Source organism: Clytia hemisphaerica, unplaced genomic scaffold (genome assembly GCF_902728285.1).
Source record: "Clytia hemisphaerica strain Z4C2 unplaced genomic scaffold, Clytia hemisphaerica genome assembly, whole genome shotgun sequence".
Taxonomy (NCBI): domain Eukaryota; kingdom Metazoa; phylum Cnidaria; class Hydrozoa; order Leptothecata; family Clytiidae; genus Clytia; species Clytia hemisphaerica.
In genome coordinates this window covers 123,827-145,571 of record NW_027104591.1, presented here as the reverse complement: position 1 = coordinate 145,571, position 21,745 = coordinate 123,827, and the positions used below count along the sequence as shown (strand labels likewise).

At 36.0% G+C, this 21,745-nt stretch overlaps 2 protein-coding genes across 2 annotated transcripts; both read left to right on the top strand.

Moving 5' to 3' along the window:
- Positions 1 to 1,988: 1,988 nt before the first annotated feature.
- On the top strand, positions 1,989 to 11,928 carry LOC136823638 (uncharacterized). The gene is made up of 7 exons (XM_067079817.1): positions 1,989 to 2,074; positions 3,282 to 3,518; positions 7,744 to 7,831; positions 8,685 to 8,966; positions 9,150 to 9,289; positions 9,505 to 9,742; positions 11,759 to 11,928. Exons 1-7 carry the CDS (start codon positions 2,066 to 2,068, stop codon positions 11,899 to 11,901), a joined length of 1,137 nt encoding a protein of 378 aa, XP_066935918.1. The 5' UTR covers positions 1,989 to 2,065; the 3' UTR covers positions 11,902 to 11,928.
- A 5,860-nt stretch (positions 11,929 to 17,788) lies between these two features.
- Positions 17,789 to 20,416, top strand: LOC136823631 (release factor glutamine methyltransferase-like). The gene is made up of 2 exons (XM_067079808.1): positions 17,789 to 18,086; positions 19,607 to 20,416. Exons 1-2 carry the CDS (start codon positions 17,940 to 17,942, stop codon positions 19,916 to 19,918), a joined length of 459 nt encoding a protein of 152 aa, XP_066935909.1. The 5' UTR covers positions 17,789 to 17,939; the 3' UTR covers positions 19,919 to 20,416.
- Positions 20,417 to 21,745: the final 1,329 nt, after the last annotated feature.

Sequence of the window (21,745 nt, the reverse complement as noted above, 5' to 3'; positions counted from 1 at the left end):
TAACAAAAATATGTTTATTCAAACAAGCCATTGATCCAATCTCTCAGACGAAAAATCTACGAACTGCAACCATCATCAAGGGGTATCAATGATGAAGTCCAACCCGCCAACGTTCCTTTTGGCACACATGATGCAGACATCAACAGCAACGTTGAACTGTCAACGCTGCAACAAACAGCACCCTCCCAACCAAAGGCACCTACACAAAGCGAGACCCCAACCCGATATCCATTCCAACACAGTAACTGACCTCCTTCACATGGTTGGAAACAACTTCATCATTTACGCAGACCGTTTTTCTGGCTGGACTGAAGTCGCGGCGCTAAAACAATAACGCCAACCCCATTAAAAACACCCTGCGTCGATACTGAGACGTTTGGTGTACCTGAGGAGATTTCATCGGACGGGGGCCCACCATTCAATTCTAACGAATACGCCACTTTTCTTAAAGACTGGAACGTAACCCTCGTCTTTCCTCCGCCCGATTCCCCCAAAGCACGGGAGAGCTGAAGCAGCTGTTAAGCCATTAAGGTTCCTCACCACCAATGTCAGCAGCACTGGATCGCTGGACACCGATGCCGTTGCCAAGGCTCTTCTTCTGCACAGGAACACCATCACCCGTATCGTGCAATCCCTGCAGAGCTTCTTTTTGGCAGACCACTTAACGACCACCTACAAACCTGTTCCCCACGGAAAATTTGGTCGAAATTAGCAGACCACGCGCGAAGCCTTTGCAAAACCTGGCCCAAGCATTAAACCGCCAGGAGATCTGTCCCCGCAACACCTTTAGATTGGGGAGCTCCGTTGCCATCCAGAATCAAAATGGTCAACACCTGTCGATGGGATCGCACAGGCATCATTCTGAAAGGCCCCTCATGATCAATATCGTGTACTGGTCGACGGCAGTAGACGAACGACCCAGAAATCGTCGCTTTCTTCGTCCTTTCTGAACAAACTCGGAACGTGATAAACGAAGAAGCAGAAACTGTTACTGTTACATCAAGGACTGTAATACCCGCAGATCGGCAAAACAACAGATGATCACGCATTACCGTCTGAGCTGTTATTATTCAAGACACGTCCGTGCTCCGACCGTCACTGAAACAAACACTGACGATCAATGCTTGAGACGATCTACGAGAACCGAAAGTTACCTTCTAATTTAAGACTTTGTCATGTCATGAACACTTTGACGTTCATCGTTTTTGTTTTTTTTTTTTCATTTTGTTAGGTTAAAAAAAAAAAAAAAAAAAAAAAAACTAGGAAAGGGCGTTATAGTCCCGCCGTATATAGAGCCTTATCATAGTTTATATTTAGGGTAGTGTGACACTGGAAAATATATCATTAGCATACAACTTATACAAATGATAGAATTATAGAATGATGGTATAATAAAATGATAGAATGATAGAATGATAAAATGATAAAATGATAGAATGATAGAATGATAGAATGATGGTATGATAAAATGATAGAATGATAAAATGATAGAATGATAGAATGATGGTATGATAGAATGATAGAGTACTAATACACATAATATGTGTTTATAAAGATATAATTATATAATGATAAGAGTACTATAAGTATTAATACACATAACATGTTTTTATACATGAAGTCCTAGCCTTGACGCGTGCGCAGTCGACACTCCTAAACGGTGTATTATTATTGTTTAAGTTGAAAAGAAATCTATTATTAGTTCTTTAGCGGTTTAGCTTAATACTTGACATAAAAATTTGATTACTTCAAATGAATTTTTGCAGGCAGTTTCAAGGGGGCAAGAGAGGGGTACAGCACAGCTTTTAGTTTTTTTATAACGACTATATATTTATGTAAAATTCCTTATAATAAAAGTAGGACTACAGAGATTCGACTCAGTGAAAAACCACCCTTATTTAAACACCGTTTGTGCGATTGTATGCGACTCAGTGGAAAACGACCCATAAGAATAACAATAGTGTCAAATTAACTTTAATGACACATTTGTATTATTGTGAAATCATTTTATCAATTATTCTTAGTTGGTCTGTATCAATCAATTTAGATTACTTATTTGAAGAGGATGGATGAGGTTTGTCTCTTTTTTTCGATTTAGTTGTGTAATGCTGTAATACAGGGTGTCCCTATTAATTAAAGTATCGAGTTTGAACATGCAATTGAGTAGAAAAGTTTGTGTGTGTTATCGCTAAAATATAAGAACGTTCTCCACCACACAGGCTTATTACAAAAGGTAGTTACAACGTATAAATTAAACTCAAATGGTAAAAAATATGTTGCATTCTGTTGCGACAGAACTTCAACGAAAACAGAAACTTTTTAAAGTTTCCTCATGAAAAACAGTTTAGGAACGTACTTATTCTAACTTGAATGACCCCATGAAAATAAGTTAGCAGCAAAATTTTATCGACCGGCAAATAGATTTTCGAGGCCGGCGAATTTAATTTTTTTCGAGGCTTTGGGCCATCGAAATTCGCCGTTCGCCGGGCCAAAATAAGACCCCTAGTAATATATGTATGATTTGTTAATTTTTTTGTGTTGTTTGGTGTCGTTTTTTTTGTTGCTTATTAACTGGAATTTAGTCAAGACTTCCTACCGTCGAATGACCCTACCTCGGGAAAGCTGCTGTTCCAAACTTGGGAAGAGCTGTTTTTTTTTTCTGCTTCTTTTGACCTCCGGTTTGTATTCTTGACAACAAGTTGAGCTTATTATCTGAACAAAGTAAAAGATTTGCACCAAACGCGCGACCACGATAGTTTTTTTCTCTCAAGATATCCCATGATCAAAACAAACCATGTAAAGCGTGTTTTAGAACATGTTTGCCGTGTGTATAAGGCCCTATAAGGCCTTGTGAAATCGGGAAAAACTTGAAAGCAAACTTTGGAAGTTCGGTCGTATAATAGATCTTATTCTGGCATCACCATTTAGGAAGGACTTCCCATGTTACACATTTTTTTTATATAGGAACAAAGTATATAAGAACATAAGGTTTCGATGGCCAAAATATTAAGAACATGTTAAGAACATTTTAAATTTAAGGCTTTGTGGACTCTAAAACATCCAATTTCTTAGGAAATTGCACAAAAATACTCACAAAATGGTGAAAATAAGAACATTTTAAGAAAATTTTTAGGCTTAAAACTCAAAAAGTTTAGAACATCGGAAGGCTTTAAAAAATTGTCGACGTTCTAGTTGAAAAAAAAAACGTGTAAGACAGTTGAGCCAGAGTCACCAAAATTAGTTTTTTTTTAATATATTCTTTATTCTTTATTTTTTCTCAGTCGTCAGACCCGCACAGTCATATCCCATACGGTGAAGATGGATCAGGATTATATTCAGATAGTTCAGATGGTTGCAGAGATGCTATCAACTCTACTGAAAAAGTCTTTCTCCAATCAATAAGAACAATTCTGTCAAAGAATGCGGAAAAACCACCGGTATTCGTCATGGCAGATTACGGAACTGCAGATGGAGGAACATCAATGCCATTGTTTTATTCCGCAGTCACTTTGATTAAGGTTTGTTTAATATTTTGGCTGTAATTCTGTCGAGTTCAAAAATCAGAAAATCCAGTGGTCATATTTTCAAAGAATCCAGACGCTGATATCACGAAAAAGAGATCAAAACACTTTCTCAGATATAGTCTCCGGACTAATCTACGTGTTTTACATTTTATATCAACCCTATCCTGGGTTAATTCCATATTTCAAAAAAATCTTCCGGAAACGCAATCCAAGTAAAGTACAAAGTACTCGCCTCCAAGTGGGAAACACTAAAAATTAGGTGTACGAGATTTTGATTGTTTTTTTTATTTTTGTTTTGTTTTGTTTTGTTTTTTTTTAATTTTCTTTAGATTTTTAATTTCGCATAGCGAAAGTATTACGATAGTCTTTCTATGTATGTATGTATGTATCGAGAAAATTTTTGGGGCGCAAATTATGGCGTGGGCGTTTGGCTGCGGGCGTACTACGGCCAATATTCTGAAGGTGGACTCACTCACAAAGATAAAAAGTGATAAAAAACAGGGCTTTTCTAAATAAATAAAATACGCTAGTGCAAAAAGTGTAACCAAGCCTTTGTAAACATTCATCGTGAGAACTTTTTAATGGCTGCTTGATTTTGCACATACTTTTGAAACTTGGAAACTTGCTGCTGCTGTATAAATTTTTATCATGTTTTCTGGTCTTTTGTAGAGTGTTTACTACTAAGTATTTTATGTTTGTGTAGTTAGTGAATGCACCAATAAATTGATCATGCTCAGTAAGTAGTACATAAAGAGTTAATTTCCCACAACAACAACATCATTATACCCTCCCCTTTTTTCTTCTCTTCTTCACCTGTTCACCAAAACTACAAACATCACAGGTATGATCTTTTTTTCCTTTTTTCACCAGATAGTTATGTGTTAATAGTGAAACCCAGTTGTGACAAACAGTCAGTTTTAGCAAGTATTTCTTAGTAGACAGTAGAGATCATGTCAATTCAATTGAAATTCAGCAATCATTTTTATATAATCGAAACGACCCTGCCTAGACACTGCCGTACATTATTGTACGGTGGGTACAGTGGGCGTACAGCAGATTTAAAATTAACCTATTTCCACCGCCGTACAAAGGACATTTAGATCCAGCCCCACCGTACACCACAGCACAATGTCCTCGTTAATGATGACAGTTTTCTATCCGATGAAGTTTGATTGGTGTTCGAGAAGTTTGGTTAGTAAAAGTTCCAGCTTTTCCTCCCCAATAGGATGATAGATATTAGCTCGCTCTTTAACTTTAACGTGGGTGTCTGCTAATAAGCCATTGGAATGTAAAAAGAATGGACAACAAGGTACCGTGAGACTGGGCAACTTGCATATGGAGGCTAACATGCATAGCCCTAAAATGAAAACTTGGCTGGTCATTAAAATACAAAGTTAAATCAAAACAAAAATGGTAGAGTAGAGCTGCGAGCGAAGCTGTATTTTAATGACCAGACAGGTCATTCATTTGAGGGCTATGCATGTTTGCCTCCACTGATGCAAGTTACCCAATCTCACGGTAATAAATCAAAGTAATCGAGCTTCAATCAAACTTCACCGATCTTGATACACCTTTTGATTGTTAGTATAAGATTCCCATTTCCGCACTAAGATTTTTGTTACTTTTCTGGAATCTTTCCCCTATATATTTTTCACGGGATAAACGGCAAGAGATGGTTTGGGAGGGTTTGTTCAACCTCAAGGAGTATTATTTCATTATTTCTTTAAAGCTTAAAGTTGAGGAGGATATAGTGTCCGGAGGGGGGGGGGTAGTGAACAATCTCCCACAATCTACAAAATTTGCCTTGTCCTGAGGGGGGGGGTAAACTTGCTCTCGATGGGGTCAACTGATGCTTGACCGGGGCGGGGGGGTTAGACCTGCTGTCCGGGGGATCAAAAGTCACAATGTCCAAGGGGGGGGGTAAATTTCCAAAAAATGTTACATCCTTCACCCCCACCCATATTCAATTTTTTTTCTGGAAAAGTCCAATGATTTTGATGGTGGTGGGCCATCATTCATATCAGAAAGCGAAGATAGTATACAACAGATTTTTCTGACTAACCATTTTTTTCAATTTTAGATAAATTCTACTGTTTATAGAAAGAAGTTTATATAAACTTAGCGCAAGTGAAAGAAGTCTTTATCACAAGTTCCTTCAAAGCACAAAATGAGGTTTCTGACATCAAAGAATGAAAAGTTCATTTTTTCTTCTTCATTTTCAAAAAAATTTAAAATTATTCTTCTCAAGTATATTGCAGTTCTCTGAATTATTCTGAATTGAAAGATTTTGTTTACGCTTTATACGGCTAGTTCGAAACGCAGGTCACAGGTCACAGGTCGCAGGTCACAGGTCACAGGTCAGTGATGACAGGTTGACTCTAATCAATGTCATTGCAGAGGAAAATGTTTGGAAAACACAAAGAATTATCAAAAACATAATTCTCAAGCAATTTCATCCATATAAAACCATTTCAAACATCAAAATTTAACCATGTGCTTTTATCGATCTTTCGCAGTTTGCGCCGTGTATAACGCAGACCAGAAAATTTAAAACCATATTATACGTGTAACAGGTATATTACATATTGTAATGTTTGTAATGTTATATGATGGTTACATATAAAACTCATCGCTCTAAAACTACCTTCTCAGAGAACTCACGAGCTTCTGATTGGTGTAATTTTATATCCAGCCATATTGTTATCATCACATTCGGTATGCTAAATATTTTTGGTGTTTTTCTCTTGTAAGACATGATATTTTGTGATTCTGTCAACATTTTTGTCAAAAATTGTCATTAAGTCATTAAAATAATAACTGAATAATTAATTAGTTCCATCCTTAAAAACCACTCTCTTTAAATAGGGACCTTGCAAGCTTCTGTTTGGTGCCATTTTTTATCCATTCACACCATCCACATCACATTTTGTATGATAAATATTTTTCGTGCTTTTGTCTTGTTAGGCATCATATTTTATGATTTTGTCATTATTTTTGTAAGTAAGTGTCAGTGCCGTAGCAACTGGGGGGGCAAGGGGGGGCTATGCCCCCCCAATAATTTTGTCAAAAATGGTTATTTTGCAAAATGCAAAGTTTTTATTTTTTAATTTGTCATAATTGTCTTTATATGCATGTTTTGAGTGTATTTTTAAGCAATCTAGAGCTCAAATTTTCAAAATTTTCCCCCTCGGGCCAAACCATGGTTGGCCCTCGCGGTGTCACTAAACTTCAGCCCCCCTTATATGAAAATGCTTCCTACGGCACTGAGTGTCACTAGGTTGTTATTTTATTCAATTGTCATTTTATAATATCTAAATAACATGTATTACTTTTTTGTAATTTAATGCGTTATGTATTGATGTTATGTTATGTATATGTTATGATCTTATTATCTTTTTTCCGGTCTGCACTTTGTTGACCTGTGACCTGTGACCTGTTGATCTGTGACCTGTGACCTGCGTTTCGAACTAGCCGCGCTTTATAGAATGGAATTCTTTAGTCGCATTATTTAAGGAATCTTTTTCTTAATGGATTGAGATTTTTCAGAAAAAAAAACACAGGGTATCTATGACCTATGTGTACAATACATTCTCTATATTTTGTGTAACGCTTCATTCAAAATGCGATAATGCTGCAGGAGTCACGTTTCACGCGTCTTCGTCGTTGATGTTCAAGTATTATGCGAAATTTTCGACTTTAAGTCGTCTTGTTGACTTTTTTTTTGACATTTTTTTTATTTTTTATTTTCTGTTGATTTTTTTTCTACTCTTTGATTTGTTTTTTTGATTTTTTTTTGATTTTTGATTTTTTTTTTCTGATTTTTTTCAACGGTTTACGTGATTTTTTTAGTGATTTACCCCCGGGGGGGGTACTATCCTTGTCGACCGACGGGGGTGCTCCGCTGAGGTTCGAAAAAAGGACCCTACGTGGGACCCGAAATTTGCGAAAAAATGACCCTGAATGGGACTGAAATTCCAAAAATTTCTCAAATTTTCGACTTTTTCCCCAAATTTTCCAAAAATAGGCACCCTACGAGGGACTGATTTTTCTATTTTGGTGTTTTTGCGACCCTACCTGGGACTCGTGGAGGTTCAAAAAGGTACCCTGACCAGCGGAGCATGCCCGTAACCCATCTTGCCCTAGTACCCCCCCCCCGGGGATTTACCCCTCGATCGCCTCCAGTTTAATTAATTATGTTTTATTCTATCACATCATTAAGGATCTTTGTGGAGGAGAACAACATGTTCACGTCATCTATGAAGATCAATCAACAAACGACTTCAAATCACTATTTTTAAGATTAAATTGTAAGTGTAGACTCCATTTATTTTTTACCTGTTACCAGGTGTCAACTTTGACAAGCCATTTCTTCGAAACCAAGAAGTTTTAGAAACTTTCGAAGCTACCATTAGAAAGAGCACAAAATTTTAAGCAGGATAGGCCTTGTTTGGGCGCCTTTCCCTCGAATCTAAAGCGAATATTATGATTTTTTCTCAAAATGTGCACATCTCCGGTAAAGAATGGTTTAAGGTTAAACTTTTTCTACTATTTCTACTTTTAGCGCTGGGCACTTTGAGCCTCAAATATTTCTTATTTTGTTTTTGTTATGTCGTGTGGTGATCCCCCCCGGGGGGGGTACTTAGGCAAAATGGGTGTCGGGTATGTGCGAGCCATAAGGGTACTTTTTTTAATTCCTCAAAAGTCTCAAAGGGGTACAAATTCATAAGTTAGTCTCTGAAAGGGTCCAAAAATCACAAAAATCAAAAAATGGTCACGAGTTCCAGACATTTTAACCAAAATTTGGTGAAAATCAAACCAAAATTTGGGAAAAATCGACAAAAATTTTGGAAAAAGTCTCTCAAAGGGTCCCAAAATCATCAAAGTTTTGTCTCTCAAAGGGTCGATTTTCGATTTTCGGCTCGGACATACCCGTCACCTTGCAAACCTAGTACCCCCCCCCCCGGTGTGGTGACCTAATTCCCACCGTTGCTTGAATTTAGGCTGTTTCGGCGCATTTTTTCAACGGAGCTGATCTGATAGGGACACATGTACGAAATTTTAAATACCCCAAGAAAAAATTAAGATGTGAGTTCTATCATCAATCAGCAAAAATACTAATAGTACTTGACAATTAAAGCGTGTATTTGAATTATATTTCAGGTCTATTACCAGGCTCTTCAAAATCATTTTTGAAAGACTTTTCAAACACTTATATTTCGGCCGTGGGTGTTTCTTTCTACGAAAATTGTGTACCACCGGAAAGCTACCATCTTGGATTCGCAGCATCATGTTTCCATTGGTTACGCAAAAAGCCTGCTAATTTAAAGAACGTAATTCATCACACTTTGAGTACTGACAGCGCAGAGTTGGAAAGTTTGGCAAAACAAGCGTCTGAAGATTGGGAGGAGATTTTATTGAAGCGAGCAGAAGAATTGAAGAAAGGTATTTCAATTCGTGATGTAATCTTCTACGGCGAAAACTTTCGTCTTTGCCACCAGTTTTATGGCTTAAGATTCAAAATTTAATTGCAAGGTTCAAAATGTTTGCATTTATGGACTGAACTGGTTTTACTTTTTGCGTGTTTTCACAAAATACCAAACTGGTTATCAATATTTTCCCTCTCAGGTGGAAGATTTATCAGCCGACAGTTCTGCGTGGACGAAAATGGGAATATGGCAGGAAAAACGAAATATGCAAAATGTGGAATGTTTCAAACATTTAATGAGATTTTGAACGAAATGCTGACATCTGGAAGAATTACAAAAGTAAGTATGGACCCTGTAAGAGTTTAATATCGAAAATCTTCCCAACTTATTTGAGATTAAAGTGCCAAAAATTTGACCCTGTCAGAATCATATCTCAAAGGTTGAAATTGGACCATTCCTGACGTCACACCTCCGTACCCATTTTTAATTAGATGCCTCCCCCCAGAATCTGCCCCCGTAAAATAATTTATTTGGTCTAATAATACTTTATTCAGGACGAATTCGTCAACACAAACATAAACAGTTATTATCGGACAAAGCAAGAATATACAGCCCCATTTCAACCAGGTTCAAAAGTAACAAAAGCTGGTTTACATTTGGTCAGTATAGAGTCAGAAATTACAAGATGTCCGTATCATGAGAAATGGATGAAGGAGCGTGCCGATTCAAGGGAACATGCACGATTTTACATCAATGATTTTCGTGTTTGGAGCAACCATTCAATATTTGCAGGTAAAATGCTGCCGGTTTATGAGCCTCTCCCCCAGTGGTACCCCTCATCACGCCATCGCCTGATAAATGTCACGATCACGAAAATTGCCAAAAGTCTTTTATTCCACGTTTTTTTCAAGGAAAATTAGCCCAAATTACACATTACGCCTCATATTTTCGCAAAATCACACTTAGACCCTTGGTCAGGCCAACGAAACAAAATATATTGTAAATCACGCGATCACGCCAATAATATCCTCAACCACGTTATCACGCAAGTCGCTGTTAATCAGCACCCTCTCCCCAAAATTTCCTCGCTCTACTACGAAGCTCCTTTTTCAACATACGCCTACCCGCCTTTAATTTCCGCCCTCTGACAAGATTAATTAACATACTAGTTTGCTAGTCTAGATAAAAACAATGGTTAAAAATTTACAAAACGCGGCTCAAATTTTCTCACAAGTCAAAAATCTGCAAAATTAAAATCAGCACACCACAAAAATTGGACTCTGCAAATATTTTTTCCCTTTATAGGGAGTTAGAGTACAAGGAATTAGAAATGCAATGTGTCCGAAATATCAGCACAAAGAATCCTTTTAATTGTTTGCTTATGGTTAAAATTGACAGTATGGCAATACAGTACGTCCATAAAAAATTAGCATTCCGTCTTTGAAGTGGGATAGCTTTTCGAATTTTTGCCCAATTTCGAAATTTCTTCCACAATGAGATAGAGCATTTATCAGGCTTTCTAAAAATATAAGTTTTATAAAAAACGCTTCAAAACATAAAGGAAAATTGAAGATTTAAGCAATGCTACAGTTCAGTGGCTCCGTAATCATCAATTAAATCTTTTGTTTATCTATCATTTTACATAAGAAATTATGCTTATAACCTTTTCATGTATTATGCTAATAAATAAAGAGTTTCAAATAATTGTGCTATTATGAAAAGTTTTACATGGTTCGATGCGGAATTTTACGAGGATTACAATGGTATAAAAATCGCAATGTAAAAATTTTTGCCTGATTTAAAAAAAAATCTAAAACTAAAATTATAAAAGTTGTCAAACCGGTTTTCTTTTGATAAGTCAAATTAATTTATCGTTAAGTTGTTAAGAACATAAATATTTGTTAAAAACTTGATTTTTAAGTTTCAGAAATCTTTTTTAAGTAAAATTTTTTAACTTTTGAATGAAGGGGAAGATTTCCTTTCTAACGGTATAAAATTTATGAAAAATTAATTTTTCTAACAAAGGCTATACCACTTCAAAGACGGAATGCTAATTTTTTATGGACGTATTCCTTATTCATCCAATAGGGGTGTTAAACCCCCACGTCAGTATATACGTGTTTTTTATAAGCAAGTGTCTGCCCCATAGTCAGGCTTGGAATATGCTTATCCCGCGATACTTACCCTATGTGATATGCTGAAATATAAAATGCTGAAGGCTTTTGGAATCATAGTCTAAAGTGATTTTGCGCTACGCCGGGGGGGGGGGGCACTTAGGCAAAATGGCAAAATGGGTACCGGGTATATGCGAGCCATAAGGGTACACTTTTTCATACTTCAAAAGTCTCCGAAAGGGGTACAAATTCATAGGTTTTTCTCTGAAAGGGTCCCAAAATCACGAAAATCAAAAGTTTTCCCCTCAAAGAGTCGCAATTTTCCATAGATTTCGACCAATATTTGGTAAAAATCGACCAAAATTTGAAGGTCCCAAAAATAACAAAATTTTGTCTCTCAAAGGATCGATTTTCGGCTCGGACATACTCGTCACCTCGCAAACCTAGTACCTCCCCCGGGGGGGGCTACGCTTAAAAAATCAGCAAATCTGATCCTCATTATGCTTTATAAGCGTTAGTTATGCTTATTTCTTTTACAAGAAAGAGAAATAAAAATTTTACGCTTGAATTAATATGAGGATTTTTATTTGTTCTATTTGTTGTTTTGGATGATATGGAATAAGTTTAAAGTAAGTATGACAAAAAATTTTTTTCTTTTCTTTTTTACACTCCTTTGTATTCCCTCATTTTAAAGGTTTATCAGAGGCACGTCCCGAAGATGAGAGACGAAAAATCGTGGACGAATTTTATCAAAAATATGAAGACCGAATCGCTGCAAATCCAGATGACCATTCCCTGGATATTGTCCATGCTGTCATTGTTGTAGAGAAAAATTGATAAGAAAAAAAATTCGCTTCTGTTTTACGTCCCATTCTCAATGACACTGTTAGCCCAACTCGTTTATGTCCTGAAAGAACGGATCGGGAAAGCATGGTCCTGCTTCAGGATTCTAAGAGTTTTCAGTTTTTTCTATGGTAAAGGGTATTTATTTGATTAGGAAACGATCCTACATTCTGCTAAGATTTTACTTTTCAAATTGGACCCTGGGGGTAGCTCTGGCCCAAAAATGATCAACCCTTACAATGCGATCTTGAAAGATCTAAAATATGGAAAGCCACACGCTTGTAGGCCACTCACCTTGAGTACTTCTCAGACAAAGAGGCCTAAAATCCTATATAAGTGTCTTGTTATTTCATGTTCTAGTGAAGCTAGAAACTTTCGACATAGTACTTTAAGGTACTTACATATAAACCTTCAAATACTTGAAAATTGCAAAAGGTCCGCCATACTTGAAAATTACCAAAATACTTGAAAAAGTACTTGATAATAAATGTGACAGAACACGATTTTCGAAACAAAAAGTTTTACGGTTAAAAGTGCCGGAAAGCGCCTTTTATAGTCTAGCATGCTGGACGACTAAGAGAAAGTAGATGGTAAAAAAAACTGAAGGGCATTAGTGTTGTCTATACAAACTAATACTAGTCATAGCTTTCACTAAATGCCCCCCCCCCCTGACAGTTCATTTCATGCACTTATAAAGCTTTATAATGCTTAAAAGATAAGCTTCAAAATGACCAGGAACAATTAGATTGATATCAGAGGTATTTTCTTGTGGGAAATTAAAATAAAATATTCCATTCATAAATACTTAAAAAACTCTAGCCTAGGAATATCCAAGCTCAGTAAAATCTTGAAATTCAGAGCTTCAGAGCTTGGTGTACCTAGAAGTCTATAAACCCAGGGTCGATGAATCTTTAGCTACGCGCAATTATTATTGTGACTTTAGTGTGCATGCGTTGCATACAAAATTTTGAATGCAAATCGAGTTAGGTAAACCAGGCGGTGAACACAGAAACATCAAAATCAAAAAAAAGTTCACTGACTGGATATCTAGGTTAGAAAAACCAAGGATTTATCATACACTGGATATACAAGTAACAGATTTTTGCTGATTTCTCGTGTACTAGCTATGTCCGCAGTAATGATATTATTGTTCACTCTCCTTCCCTCATTAAATGAATTTTCGAAGTATTTTTATTGCATTTCTTATCGAAAATCACTCATCCAATTCCCAAAAGAAACTTAAAACTTTCCTGTGAGAGTCAGATTCTTCCACTTAATTGATAATTATAAGTCGTTATGACGTTTCAAGCTGTGAGAAAGATGCAAAAGACGTGTTGTGTATAAGAAATTTAATGTTGACACCGGAAACTTTCAAACTTCAACCTCAAAAAAACCACCTTGCCACCACGTGCCTCCAAAGGATTTCCATACCACAGTGGAGCCAAGACACTCAAGTCTTATGTATGTTAATTTCAGCTCTTCTGGGAACAGTCTTGGAAAGATATTTCCAATTAAAAATTTGGTGTCATTATAAGCATTTTGGCTGGATTTCTTGTGTAATGATGCTTTTCTCACATTAGATTTAACAAATGTATCTGGCTTGGAATACTAGCCTTACTTTCAAACTTTTTTTCTGCAAATGTACAAAAAGAAAGAGCTAGAGAACTTTTTAAAATTGAGACTGATGAACATTTTTATAAATCAGACATCTTCGAGTCGCCATGACAGTTGTCCTTTGCGGACGCTAGAACATCAATTGTTTTTTGAAACAAAGGAAATACAATGATCGCTCTCCATCGTTTTATGAGTCGTTTATCCAGTGTATAATAAATCTTTGGAAAAACTCATCAGCTTAAGGGGATAAGCAGATAAAAAATGAAACTTTGTTAAAGGAATAATAAAAATGCCGGTTTTCACTTGCGCACGCTGTGATTGCACTTTTCAAGCGAAAGCTTTCAGCTTATTGGCCACGTAAAAGTCTAAAGCACGTACGAACTTTTTATGATGTTATTCTTTTCTCCATGGAGGTATAAAGAAACCGGAGTAGTATGCTATTGTAACCATGCTCGCCCTACGATTAAAAAAGTTACGAGGTATGACAGCTCATAATCTCATATATCGTGCATTTTTAATGAGCTTATTTGTTGATAGGTGAAATCTTTATTGGCTAGCTTAAGTGTTGGAAATAAGATGAGACGAGATTCATTGTTTCTGACATTGGTGTAAGAAAATATTTGGATTAAAATAAGGCCTGTAAACTTTGCAATCCTTCATCAAATGACAAGATTTTTCGATCAACATTTTCTTTAAGGTGAACTCTATTGCTTAATACTTTCCTCCAAAATTCTCCAGCGACTTTTTGTCTACAAACTGGGTCTGAAATTGTGTGTGCTTAAAAAGAACTTTTTATTTTCTGGCTGGAGAAAATATCTTTTCAAAACAAAATTTAATGGATGACAAAATTGAACGCAAACTTATTTCGTGGAGCCAAATTTTATTTTATTCTCGTATATTAGAAGGCTAGAAATCTTTTATGCTGATAGTAAGAATGTTCAGAGCAAACTTGAGTTCTACTAAAAAGTCGTATTTCATCGGGCGAGCCTAGAATTTCTTTTGATTTATTACATAAAAGAAATCAAAAGACTTTAACGACCAATTACCGACAAATTCATCTCCTGTCTTTCTTTATACCTCTATGTTTTCTCCAAGCGAAATTTTAAAAGAATTGAAGCCGAAAAAGACATAATTACAGTAGACGTAAGTAGAGAACGGTCTTCAGCAACAACGTAGATTTAGGTTTATAAACTGAACTGCAACCACTGTTGAATTACAAAATTTTCATACAAGCTTCCATGTTATTGGCCACGTAAAAGTCCCAATTAAGGCCGGTCTCCACTTGTGCACGCTGTGATTGCACTTTTCTCAAGCGAAAGCTTCCAGGTTATTGGCCTGTAGAAATACAGTTAACTTATTTTTAAAGCACGTATAGCTTTTTATGATGTTATTCTGAACTGCAGTTGAGCTAGAATCTCAGAATGTTTGTGAGTTTGTGTTTGTGAGTGAGTTTGTCCGCAAACTTTGGGGCAGCGTAGAGAACGGAATAATTGGTTTACGGTGCTGAAATTTGGCACACACTCTCCTAAGGCTAAAACTTAGGGGTAGTTTTTTTTTATTTCGCTTTTTTTCGCGGGTCTACAATTGGGCCTTCCTTAATCCCGAGCTCCTATCACCCTGGGTTTACATCAGCTATCTATTATCCTCATCACCCTGTTTTAATAAAGCGTTACAATTGGGCCTTTCACTTTCACACGTACACTGAAGTTGAGCCCAGTGCTTTAGCACGTTACAGTTCTTTTTCCAAGCAGAATTTTAAAAGAATAGAAGCTGAAAGACATGATCGCAGTACACATCAGTGGAGAACAGTCTTCAGAAACAACCTAGATTTTGGTTTATAGCTCTCGATAGAAATTTTCATCCCCACTGAGGAAAAAGCTCTACCGGGGCACTGAGACAGGGGTGTAAAGTAGTAATCAGTTTCAAAGACAAGACTCAAAATTTGAGATATGAACACTTTTTCCAGTCAAAGAATCAACTCTTTGTAACTTTATGAGAAGATCCCTAAAAGACGTAGACTGTAGTCGTTTATAATGCGTGTAGTACAATAATATAGACGTTATATGATAATACGATAATTATTACAGGAGCCACTCATAGCTTAACGCATAGATATTGGAGTGGAATCTCGAAATTTTGTTGTCTTGTCGCGCAAGCCTCTCTGTAGTTAGTCTCTTCCGTAAATGTTCGGTAAATTATACAGCATTAAATGTTATATACATTTTGACTTACTTGACTTACTTGATTTAATTGCGTAATCCATTGGGATCCTTGCACATTTTCATACTACGTTATATGCAATTATATATTATGCTTGATAAAGACAAACGTCGAAAACATGTCGTACACACTTCTGTGTTTTTTCTGTTAACTTATGATATTATTACATTTAGTTTGAATTAGCATAAAGCTGAAGCGAGCGTATTATAGTAAAATTTTATCGTAATACGAATTATAATACCGGGTATGGCAAAAAAAAAACGTCACAAATCTTAAAAATTTGACGTAACCTCGTCAGATGATCAAAACAAGTCGAAATTTCGCATTGTGATTTGAGAACCTATTTCCTTTATTTCCTCAAAATTTGAGAGTTGTATGACGTTTCATTTTGAAGATATGAGATTTTTTTGAAAACACATGATTTCCACATGCTAGCAAAAAAAGACTTCGCACTGAAAACGTTTCGTAATAATAGCTGGCTTAGTTGTTTCATCCTACTCGAAATCATGAACATGTTCGTTGTAATAGTTGTACTCAATGGGCCCCCGGGTCAATGGGTTGCGTTTAGACCTACTAGCATTTGGCATTTGCTCATAAGGGATTCAATTTTAATAGCTTTTCCATTGTATTTTCTGTCACGACGTTTCAAGGAATCGTCTTTTTAGAGTCATTACTGAAAAGGTGATTCCCTCAAGTTCAAATTAATTTGAATGCCAAATATTTGGCATACTAAACAATGAAAAGCATGAGATCTGCAGTCATTGGGCACGTACACACTGGAAGGTTTCCTTAATTAAATCCATCGAGGTCAAACAAAGAAATTTATGATAGATGAATACACTCGTTTATTACAGTTCTTTGTAGCTTGGCAAAGCTCGGCAAAGCCTCGTCCAATCTTTTCTCGCACGCCGAATATTTTTGCATATTGGATTCGACTTTTTCCAATAAAACTGTTTATTGGTCTTTATAAGGATTACTTAGTCCTTAGTCCTTCTAAGAGTCGGTTTTTGAAGATTCGATCCACACATATACTGGCCAATGCTAGTACACCCCGGGTATTATAGTACATTTTTATAGTTCTATTTATTCCTCATCAATTAAGAACGGGAAAGCTAACTGATAGTAAAAACGCACAAAATGTTCTTATAATTGGTAGTTAATTTGGTGGTAATCAAAACACTAATGATCAAAACCATGTATTGTCTTTATGGTTTTGTGGGTAAATAAAAAAAACTTTTTTAAAGCTTCAATAGCACACCGCTATGCAAACGTCATAAATATTTTGTATTGTCAATAAGTGTAATTGACTTGCAAAAGCAATTAATGCAAAGGATGGTGGGATTAAAACTCGGACAAACAGTAATTTTGATTTCTATTTTTAGAATCACTGCGGTATGCGATTGCAAGCTGCAAGTATGTATTATCGGGTACCTAATAGACGGGGGGTTGGAATAAGTGGGCTGGGTGAAAAAAACATCAATAAAAATGTCCTGGGTGGAAAATTTTTGAAAAGCAGCCTAATACAGAAGAATCAGGGCAAAAAAGGAACCTTTTCTCATAAGTGTCGGACTTTAAATGTCAAATAATTATTACGGCATCTGTGCACAACGTTACCGTCAAATCATCTACATTAACATGAAGACACCCTGGCCTGGGTAGTGTTGGTAATCTAGGTATTTGGTAATACATACACGCCCTTATACAAACACACTGGCCGAACAGTCTGGGTATTTGATATTATGTATACCTAGATTATCTACACTACCCAGGCCAGGGTGTCTTCATGTTATTGTAGATGAGTTTTTTTAAGATCGATAAAAGCACATGGTTAAATTTTGATGTTTGAAATGTTTTTATATGGATGAAATTGCTTGAGAATTATGTTTTTGGTAATTCTATGTGTTTTCAAACATTTTCCTCTGTAATGACATTGATTAGAGCCAACCTGTCATCACTGACCTGTGACCTGCGTTTTACACAAACCGTAGTACAATAAAAAATCATCCTTTTATTCATCTACCCAGACGTTTCTTTAACTTAAATTAACAATAGCTTTCAATCACTTTACCCCCGTGAAGGTACTTACAAGAGAAAACAAAACACTCCATCGCTGTTGTTCAAAAGACCCAGACTCACGTAGAAGACTTCCTTTCACGCAAACCTATTTCACATCAGCGCTAAAAGTACTGGTGGATAAAATGGCAGCCGAGGAATCGAACCAACTTTTGGAATACAATAGTGATGAGTTAATGGATATTTTTCCAACTCTTGAAGAACAATCTGAGGAAGATGGTCAGTTCGCCAACTTTGTACAACAACTACCAAAAGGAATGATCAATGCTAAGGTACATTTCTATTAATAAAATTATTATTTCAGCTGACGTAAAAGATAAGGACAATACATAAATGTTTTTACACTGACCTTGTCGCCCGACGGGGAAGTACTGCTGGGGGTAGAGTAAATTGACCATGTCCTGTACCCTGTCAGATGCTAATTAAATGGATAGTTATGTCAGATATGGGCCCTCCGATTGCTACTGACACTTGTAAGAGTGTCATGGCACGTCATAATGCCTGTTATCTACCCGCTCTCTTGTATCAGAGTAATGATACCCAATTCCCCTCGCATAAATCGGTATGTGTGGGGTGAAAAAAAGAAATAGAAACCAAAATTAATGACCGAATGAGCCTTGGGTACACCTTTTACATGTTTTTTTTGTAAGAACGTCCAAACCCTGGAACGTCAAAACTTTTTGAAGGCTTTGGATGTCCTTAGAATGTTGTTAAATTTTTGTCCTCGAAACTCCTATATAAAAAACATGAAGGTGCCTCCTAAAACAGGACAACGTTTGTTTGCCTTTGCAGTATCATAATGTCATTTTCCTGTTTTTTTTTTAATGTCCACATTGCAAAATTTTGACATGAGTAGGGATGTCATTTTAGGACATTTAAAAAAACAGGAAAATGACATTATAATACTGCGAAGACAAACAAAAGTTGACATGAGTAGGGATGTTATTTTGCACATTGCAAAATAATTGGCCTAGTGGAGTTATGGAAACTGTCAATCTCAATTGCTAGATTTTCTTATAAGAACACGTTATTTGTCTATTTTTGTGATGAACAATTTTCAGCTTATCTTTGGTAATCCAAATTCAAGGAGTATCTTTGGTTAAAACACCGTAGAGACCTACCCATTTAACGTGGCCATCCGACTTCTAACAACTTAAACAAGATATAACACAAAGGATATTTCAATAGAAATGGCAAGGAACACATTTGGTCGAGGTAAATTTACCCGAAAAATTCACGTATATTTATCCAAAGAAATCCCTGAAAAATCCCAAAAATTCTTCCCCGTAAAGTTTTTTTCCCGGATAGCCATTTCACAACCTCGTCCCTAGTGTATTATCGCCTTTTCGACGTTCACTAGCGAGATTATGTATCCTTGTTTTTGACGGTTAGTTTTTCATTTTTTTTAATCCTGATCGGATGACTACAGTACGAATTTGTGGGTCAAAAGTTCAGGTTGTTCCAAATCGTTTCAGCCTCCCTCCCTCCGTAAAAGCGTAAATACATAATCCCGTTACTGTGTTACTAATAGTGCCAGATACGCTATCGTTCACAAAGCAACGTCAAAAAGTCTGGTATACACGTGGACGAGGTCATCCGTTTCATAGATTCTTCTATACTGTAGAGGTTTTTTAAATTTTGTTAAGTTGCATAATTTCCGCCATTATGGAGTAGAACGTTCGAATTGCAAAAGGGATCGCCTCTACGAAATCGAATGTTTTACTCCATAATGACGGAAGTTACGTAGCGAAATGTGCAAAACCTCTAAATTAGCCAATTCTTCTTTTTGCAGGTGTTGGATATTGGATGTGGTACTGGTGCGATTGCCAAAAGGATGGCTTCACTGAATCCACAAAGTCAAATCATCGGTTTTGATGTTAGCCAACATTTTGTAAACGTTGCTAATACTAAACAACCAAACCCTGAAAATGCCAAATTCATATTGATGGATATGTATCATATGAATGCGGAAAAAATTGAGGATGATGGGTTCGACTTGATTACGTCGATTTATTCCCTTCACGTTAAGAATCCTAAAGATCTGACGCCATTGTTTAAACACATTGCATCGAAGTTAAACGAAATGGAAAATTCAAATTTTTAACAAATTGCGTACTACCAGCAAAAGATAGGTCATCGCTATCTGAGGAGTATCTTAAAGAGCGCGTATTTGAAATGACTTTAGGTAGACTATCCGGTAAAGTTTGGCGACTACCGAATTACGGAGTTCTTGAAGAGGAGGTGATGGATGCTCTAGCTGAGAGTGGTTTGCGGTGTATTAGGAATACTCAATATTTCGACCGGTCAAGCAAGATGAGTGATGATTACAAATATCGAAATGAGATTCGAATAATCGAGACCATCTTTGAAACCGTTCTCTTGTAGAAAATATCCATTCAAGCAAGGCTCCTGAACGCGAAAAAAACCCTTAATACTTTTTGACTTGCGAGTGTAAGTATGCCTTAATATTTCTAATTAAAAGGCATCGGCCATTCCTAAGTCTTTTACAACAGTTACTTTTTATAGTTTTAGTTTTTAGTTACTTTTTTACAATAGTTAGTCTTTACGATACGTACATTAAATATGTTCTTCTTTTTTCTTAGACTTATTCGATGATATATTAAATTTTCTGGATTGCTTTATATATTGTGTATTTTTCTACATAGTGTTAGATCACTGGTATCCTCTGGCGAATGATGTTTCTTTTAAACTACAGTGTGTTCCGCAAAAAAGTATACTCAAATAAATAAAGTCAACTTTTGAAATAAATGATGATCTGTTTTGAATAATTTTTAAAACTACTGAAAGCACAGCTATTCAGCTTTCTATTGTCCAAATATCATTTCGAAAAAATTCTTCTTTAATGAGATATGATACTTAGACTACACCCTGTTGGAGTTTAAAAAAAGTCGAGAAGCATCATTTTTATTACCAAAGAGTTAATTAATTTTTGATTGACAGGTCTGTTTTTTGTCAATTTGATGAAATTTTGCATTTTGAAAGATTGACCTGTGCAGCTTGGAAAATAATTATCTCGTTAACAAAAGGCTTTTCCAAAGGAATTCTTTCAGCAGTGGAAAGAAGAATGATTTTTCTTTCTTTTGCATTAAAATTTAGATTTTTTATCTTTCTTCCAATTTGAAATTAACGTTACTTTTTAGTGAATTAATTATGAGAAAAATTACTTGATCTCCGATGTTTAAAATCTACACCTTTGCTTACTTATGACTTGATATCTTTTCAATCGAAAATTCTTTTGCAATGAATTTTTGACCACAAAAAGCTTAATGGTTATGCTTTTAGCTGGTTTAAAAATCAAGCTCAATATGTAGATAGTTTTTTCAGAGCTACGCTTTACTTTTTGAGTATACTTTTTTGCGGAACACACTGTACTACTACTATTTTGTAGTGGTCTACCACTCAGACTAGCACCCCGTAGGAATTAATTTGTACCTTTCGTTTGAAATAAATCTGGATATAGGCGCAAGATGAAAGTTTTATTATCTACACATTTTTGTGCTGTGGGAACGCCTAAAATTATTGGATTTATGGAAATAATACCAACAAAATCGCCGTAAATTCTTATTGTATTTAATACTAATATGTTTTTGTTTACATTTTAGATATCATATTATTTATTAAAAATAACAATGCCCGAAGTTGCGAATCTTCTGTTTCAATATAACGACGATGTGGTCACAAAAAGCTATCCAAGTTTGGCTCAAAGAATGAATGATGATCCTCATATCAAAAAGTTTGTTCAAGAATCCCCTGTAAATCAAGACGGCATGGTCATGCTTGACATAGGCTGCGGTTATGGTCAGTTTGCCTATCATCTAGCTTTGTCCAACCCTAAGAGTGAAATCATCGGATGTGATCTTAGTGAATCGTTTTTGGAAATGGCTAAAATGGAAGGCGCCCGATTAGCTAA